The 6,705-nt window shown below is 33.5% G+C and overlaps 1 protein-coding gene across 1 annotated transcript; it reads left to right on the top strand.

The window, feature by feature from the left end:
- Positions 1–266: 266 nt before the first annotated feature.
- Positions 267–6,647, top strand: LOC120351537 (protein cornichon homolog 4-like). Its single transcript, XM_039429317.1, has 3 exons — positions 267–484; positions 5,294–5,362; positions 6,496–6,647. Exons 1-3 carry the CDS (start codon positions 410–412, stop codon positions 6,610–6,612), a joined length of 261 nt encoding a protein of 86 aa, XP_039285251.1. The 5' UTR covers positions 267–409; the 3' UTR covers positions 6,613–6,647.
- Positions 6,648–6,705: the final 58 nt, after the last annotated feature.

Below are 6,705 nucleotides of genomic sequence, written 5' to 3'. Positions count from 1 at the left end.
GCGACAAATGCGGTCGATTTTCATTTTTGCAACTCCCGACAAATGCGGTCAGTGACAGAGTGGGTCACATTCCTGAGGTGACCGCATTTGTCGTGTCATGAGGCGACAAATGCGGTCGATTTTCATTTTTGCAACTCCCGACAAATGCGGTCAGTGACAGAGTGGGTCACATTCCTGAGGTGACCGCATTTGTCGTGTCATGAGGCGACAAATGCGGTCGAAAAAATGACCCACTTTGTCGTCAACCCAGTTTGGCGCTATACCACTGGTCTAAGCCGTTGATGCAGATGCATTAAATTTTAGGTTAGGTTTATGTTATTTAGCGTTCTTTTCACCGCCTGTCTAAACAATAGTAATAAATTTCTATCTATTCCTATAATAGTTAACTAAGTTATAAGTGTTCATCAAAATGGCTGGTGGACCATTCCTCTTTGCATTCGCTTTAGTGGACACAGGATCAATTCTATTTCTGCTTGTATATTATGTATCCTTTACCGTATAAATATTGTTTATATTGTAGAAACTATTCAATGAATTTATAAACAATGTAGTTGCTAAACTAAGAAAAGCTCCAGTCATTATAAAATCAATAGACTAACAGTGAGTGCTAGAAGTCGGAATGAAGTCCCTTTCAAATCACATTCTAGAAATATGCTTATAGAGAGAAAACCCATTATAGTCATACAATACAGAGGAGTTGATCAATTCACCTGTGAATGTAATAAATGCTTATGTTAGAAAGCGATTGAAGTATAAAATAATGTTTTCATTCGCCCAGTCTGTCAGTTTTATAGTTGGGTTCAATAGTTTAATTTCTTGATAATACATTATAATTAGGGTTGCCACCTTTTTTTGAGAAAAATAAAGTACATTGGTAATCACAGGCCTAAAAAATATAGTACATTAGGTTTAAATAAAGTACATGCCATTTTTACCTGTATATTCAAAAAGTCAGCATTCTGTGGCATTATGATATACTCACAAGAATACACATTATTGACATGGATATCACTGATTACTATTAGAATCCATTATAATTATTGATAGAATAATTTGATTTATCCAAATAAAAACATGATAGCTTGGAAAGTTATTGATTACATATACTGGTATGACGAAAATAATCATAAATCATTAAAAAGATAAATAATTTTATTTGTTACAAAACACACGTTCATACAAAAGATTTGTTTAATATAGTATCATGAAAAAACATAATTTATTTTATTCAATCCAAAAAGTTTTAGTGTGGTCTTCTAAATTCAAAATGTAAGTTATACTCCTTGAAAAAATGCATAATATTGTTACTCTTCAACAATTTAATCAACTCTAGGCTAGTCAAAATAATTTTAGGTAGGCCTACACAAGATAAGAAATTCAATTCAAAAAATTGCACTCTGGCCAAAGATATGTGTAGGCTACTTCTCAAAATACAATTTTAAATGATTTATTAAAAACATAAAGCACTCTTTATTTATATGAAATATTTTAAAAGAACGACCGGTTTCAGCTTATTTTAGCCATTTTCAAGTTCAAATGAATAAATAAATAAAAAGGTATTGACTAATTTATGTACATATAAGACTATCCTCCATATTATGTTTTATTTCTTGGTTTGCATAATTTTATCAAAAATGGGACTATCTTAATCGAATTGAATGATATTTATTAGTTTATTACTATTTCATTTTGCTGTAGTGTAGATATGAAATCTTCTTTTACATTAATTTACCGTAATTTACTGCTTTTGCTTCCAACACGTTTAAAATCTTCATATTAGCATTCATATCAATATATTATGGTTTTCTTCTATCAAGTACCCCACAAGGCTGATTATTGAGTATTATTATTTTGATTTTAGAGCTTGAATGTGCTCCTGGAAAAAATAAATAATGGGTGCTTTATGTTTTTAATAACTTTTATAAGTAGCCCATGCAAATAAAGTAATTTTGAATGGATATTCAAAATACAATACATATATATAATGGAATACAAAATGAGTTTAATAATGAATTTTAAATTTAATAAAAATCAATTAGTTATTATTAAAAATATATTTCTTATTGCTTTTGGCTATCATCAATAAATAATTGTTACTGGTGGAGAGTTGCAAAGCATCTTTTCAATCAACATTCAAATTGAAATAAATCATTAGTTCATTGTTTCTTATGAGATTCAAAGATGCTTTGCTCCTCTCATCTTTCCACTTATTATTCATCACCGAAAAAACCATTTCCACGAATGCTGAAGTGGCAGGGATATAGAGTAAATATAAAACCACTTTATACAATTCTTGAACTCATCAGCATCACATGCACTGAAAAAATGTTGCCAATATTTAGTTAAAATCTGACAGTCTCCGCCACTCTACTAAACTAAAATGTTTTGATTTCCTCCTACTTTATTATATAGAACTTTATTGATCAAAATTAAGTATTTTTGCGTACTTTATCTTGTTTACAAAGTATAAAATACAAGACCTCCAAATAAAGTACAATACTTTATTATATAGTACGGGTGGCAACCCTACTTATAATGTACATTGCAACTTATTTTTTTGTGAATTAACTAATACTTTTTTACACTTGTAATGAAAAATCTCTGCAGTTTAGGTTTTAATGATCACAAATGAATTTTCAATGAATTGAATTCTAGTATAAATAATTGAACATCTGATAACAACATAACAAAACACAAGTCGTATGATGATTTACTTTACTTTACTTTACTTCTTATGTCTTCTCCGCAGTCTGCTTGACCGGGGAATCGTCTTTTTCGTCCCATCGTGGGGGTGTCGGTGTTCACTTTTATTTAAGGTGTGAGAAGGTGTGGTCATCAATGAATTCTGCAATGCTATAGTATGGTCTGTCCATCAGGTATTGTTTTAGTCTTCTTGTGAAGGTGTTGTCATTCACTAGGGATTTTATGTTGCCAGGAAGCAGGTTAAACAGGTATGCCCCCGAATAGGCCGGAGATCTACTATACTTCTTAAGTCGATGCTGGGGGAGGCTTATGTCATCCACGTTGCGTGTTCTATAACTGTGCTTATCTCGTCTTAAAGCCGGACTTTGGTTTACCACTAGGATGATGGATTCCAGGATGTATATTGAGATCACTGTGAGGATACCTTAATCATTATTTAATATCATCATTCCCTGGGATAATATCATTCTGTACATAGGGAACATTCTTCCCTCCTTTAGGAATTTAATTATTAGTTTTTTAAATAGGTCTGTCTATAAGATTTTTGCAGGATGCCATCAGGAAGATCTGCTTCATCACTCAGGTTTGATCCTGTACTGCGTGTATCATCATCATTTTCATAATCAATTTCTCGAGTGTTCTCAGGCTCTGCTTGATCCTGTACTTGTATCATCTTGATTTTTTTCGATTGTTCTCTCCTCGAGGTGCTAGGCTCTTTAGTGATATAGTTGTCTCTCTTACAGCATTAAGCCAAACCTTGGCATACTGTGGGTTGATTTGAAGAATGTACTTCCTCGACCAATGGTACGAATTTCCTTTTTCGTATAGGGACTTTCATTAGCACTTTGTTTGAAGGGGCAAGCCAGGTTGGAAGTGCTATACAATTAGACGATTGTCCATAGTGTCGGAACATTCTATCATGTCTTATTAGTAGCAGTGCACTACATTGAATACAATGTAGAGAATCCGGAAGCACTGTTTCCCAATCTGATAAATCCAAATTTCTGTGCTTCAATGTAAGAGACCCTACGCACCATGTTGTATCATTTTCTCGTTTAATTTGGCCATTTCCTGGTGGATTATAAGGTGGTGACATGGAAGTGGCTACTCCTTTATTATGAAGGAATTCCTGCAGCTCTCTGGATTTGAAAGAGGTTTCTCGGTCAATATATACCGTAGATAGGAAGTTAAGGTAAACCAAATGTGGTACTGAATTTCTGTTGGTGAATTCATATCTGGACAAGGATATGAAAATGGAAACCTGGAGTATTCATCAACATTATTGTCAACAGGTATTTGTTTTTGAAGGAAGAGGACCCTTGAAGTCCATGCTAATTTTTTCAAATGGATGTGTTGCCTTTATGAGAGCTGTTGATTTCTATTTCTTGAAAAATTTAGGTTTTATAGCATTACATGTTCGACATGATGAAGTCTATGTAGAAAGAGAAGTGGTCCCAGAATAGATCCCTGTGGTACTCCTGATGATATTCTGATTCAAACAGCTGTTTGTCCGTGACTACCATGAGTTGAAACATACTGATACCGATCAGAAAGGTAAGACCTTATTAAATCATGCACTTTTCCTCTTAAACTAAGCCCAGTTAATTTCTCCAAAAGCAACTCATCTACACAATTGAATGCTTTAGAGAGGTCGAGCATTACTCCAGAAGTGTAGTTGCCACCTTCAATATATTTTATCATACCTTCAAAAACCACGATGAGGGCTGTACTAGTTGACCAGTTCTTTACAAATAAATGCTGGTTTGGTGAAATAAGATTATGTTCAGAGAGGTAAGATACAAGTCTAATAAGAATTATCGTTGAAAAAGCTGTCAATAACGAAATAGGTATATAATTGTTAATGTCATGTCTACAGCCCTCTTTGAAAAGTGGCCTTGGCAATTTTAAAAATGTTGAGAAATACCCCGCTTTTGCGCATGGAGTTGATAATGCAAACAAGCAGCTGGACAACCGCCTCACAACAGCTCTTTAATACCCCCAACGGGATGTCATCATGTCCTGTGCTATTTTATGGCTTGAAGCTATTGATTATGCGTGAGATTTCCTCTTCATTGTAGGTGTTAGAATAAAGTGATCAGGCGGCAAAACATGGGAGCTAGGAACGCTATTAGGAGTACTATTAGATAAGTGTTGTGTTTTTTTTTCATTTTCTCATTTATTCTTTGAGCAGTAGTCGCAAATAATTTATTGAATTTATTGAACCCTCCATGCTGCATATCACCCATCACCTTATTGGACTGTAGATACCCTGTCAACGCTCTCATCATTGTTCCGAGTATCGTGGCAATGGGTACTATATAGAGATAGGCCTGTTTCTATGCTACCTGCCATAGTAAGGTCTTTACATTCTGTATCGGTACTATACATACCTCTATACATACATTATTATGTATGTGTTCTAATATTTTGACGTGATCTCATGCATCTATAGATGTCTCATGGATCGAGAAATATATCTATCTATCTATCTATCTATCTTCTTAAAGTAATAAACCATGTAATTTTATTACCAATAAATTTATTTTATAATATTTCTATTGTTGGTTTCATATCCTTGACTCAGTTCTAGGTCATCACATTATCTGATTTGGAATGTGACTATCTCAATGCTCAAGAATGCTGCTCAAAATTGAATTATGTAAGTAATTGACCGAGCGAAGTGAGGTCTAAGATTCAAGTCGAAGGTTTGGCATTTCTCTTAATGTTTAAATGTTTATATGTTTAAATGTTTATATGTTGCGCATTTACAGCGAAACGCGGTAATAGATTTTCATGAAATTTGACAGGTATGTTCCTTTTTTAATTGTGCGTTAACATATATACAAGGTTTTGGAAATTTTGCATTTCAAGTATAATATAAAAGGAAAAAGGAGCCTCCTTCATACGCCAATATTAGAGTAAAAATCAGACTATAGAATTATTCATCATAAATCAACTGATTACACAGATGTGTGGAGAAGCCAGTCTATTGCTGTATTTCCATAAGGTCTATAGTTTCAATCAGGTACTTGTGGATGAGAATACTGCGTGATGTCTACTGTTCACAGAGCTACTAGTACTGTAACTTTCAGGATAAGTTTTTGGTCTAATACTCTATCTTTTGACATACAACTGAATTTCAATCCCTTATAAGGGGGTGACTTAGGGGTTGTAACTCGAAAATTTAAATTTAAACACCCATTGTGTGGGGTACATCATTTAAAAGGCCTTTTTAAAACAAGAAAGATGGCATCAATAAAAATTTTCTATGATGCTTGCATCCAAAACCAGCTGATTGAAGTTTTAGTTTTTAAAGAAATGAGGGGTTGTAACTCAAATATTTTAAATGTTGACATCCATTGTGTGATACATCATTTTAAAGGCATTTTCAGAACAAGAACGATATTGGAAGCAAGATGTGGAACGGCGGGAGAAGCCTCCACCAAATATGTAAGCATGATGTGCCTACACCAAGTATGTAAGGGGGGAAAAGAATTATGATAACTTTTGTGATGGGAATAACTATTATAACAAAAGAGAACAGAATAACTAAAACTTAAATTAATAAATCTTTAACATATTTACATTCAAACAAAACAAGATTAATTTTATTATAAAAACATTATTGATATGAATTTTATGGGGAAAACACTCGGCGGCTGATTCAACTTTATCAATTATTTATTTAAAAACTAAAACTTAGTACAATATTGATATTAGTATAACGATTCCACTTGGTTAAGTGCAATATTATTACACTCACTTTTAACTGTTGCAAATGTTTTCTTGCAGTGGGTTCTGCCGAAGTTAATTGTTCATGGTTTGCTTGTGGCTATATTCTTATTATCCGGTCACTGGTGGCTCGTGTGTCTCAACATACCAATAATGGCTTGGATGATTTATGAGTAAGTATTGTACACAAGTTTTTCTAAAATATTTTGTTTCTTCAAGTGACCCGCCCTGAATGAGGAGGAGACCTAGACATCTGGATGGCCACAGGGA

The sequence above is a fragment of the Nilaparvata lugens genome, chromosome 5, assembly GCF_014356525.2.
Source record: "Nilaparvata lugens isolate BPH chromosome 5, ASM1435652v1, whole genome shotgun sequence".
In the NCBI taxonomy this organism is placed as follows: Eukaryota; Metazoa; Arthropoda; class Insecta; order Hemiptera; family Delphacidae; genus Nilaparvata; species Nilaparvata lugens.
Note: the sequence above shows the minus strand (reverse complement) of the source record. Positions and strands in the feature narration are given on the sequence as shown.

Excerpts from the sequence above, each read along its gene's own strand:
- LOC120351537 (XM_039429317.1), top strand. The coding sequence starts at position 410 with ATGGCTGGTGGACCATTCCTCTTTGCATTCGCTTTAGTGGACACAGGA. Across the intron at positions 485-5,293 it reads TATTTCTGCTTGTATATTAT|GTCATCACATTATCTGATTT; the intron begins GTATCCTTTACC and ends ACTCAGTTCTAG. Across the intron at positions 5,363-6,495 it reads GCTGCTCAAAATTGAATTAT|TGGGTTCTGCCGAAGTTAAT; the intron begins GTAAGTAATTGA and ends GTTTTCTTGCAG.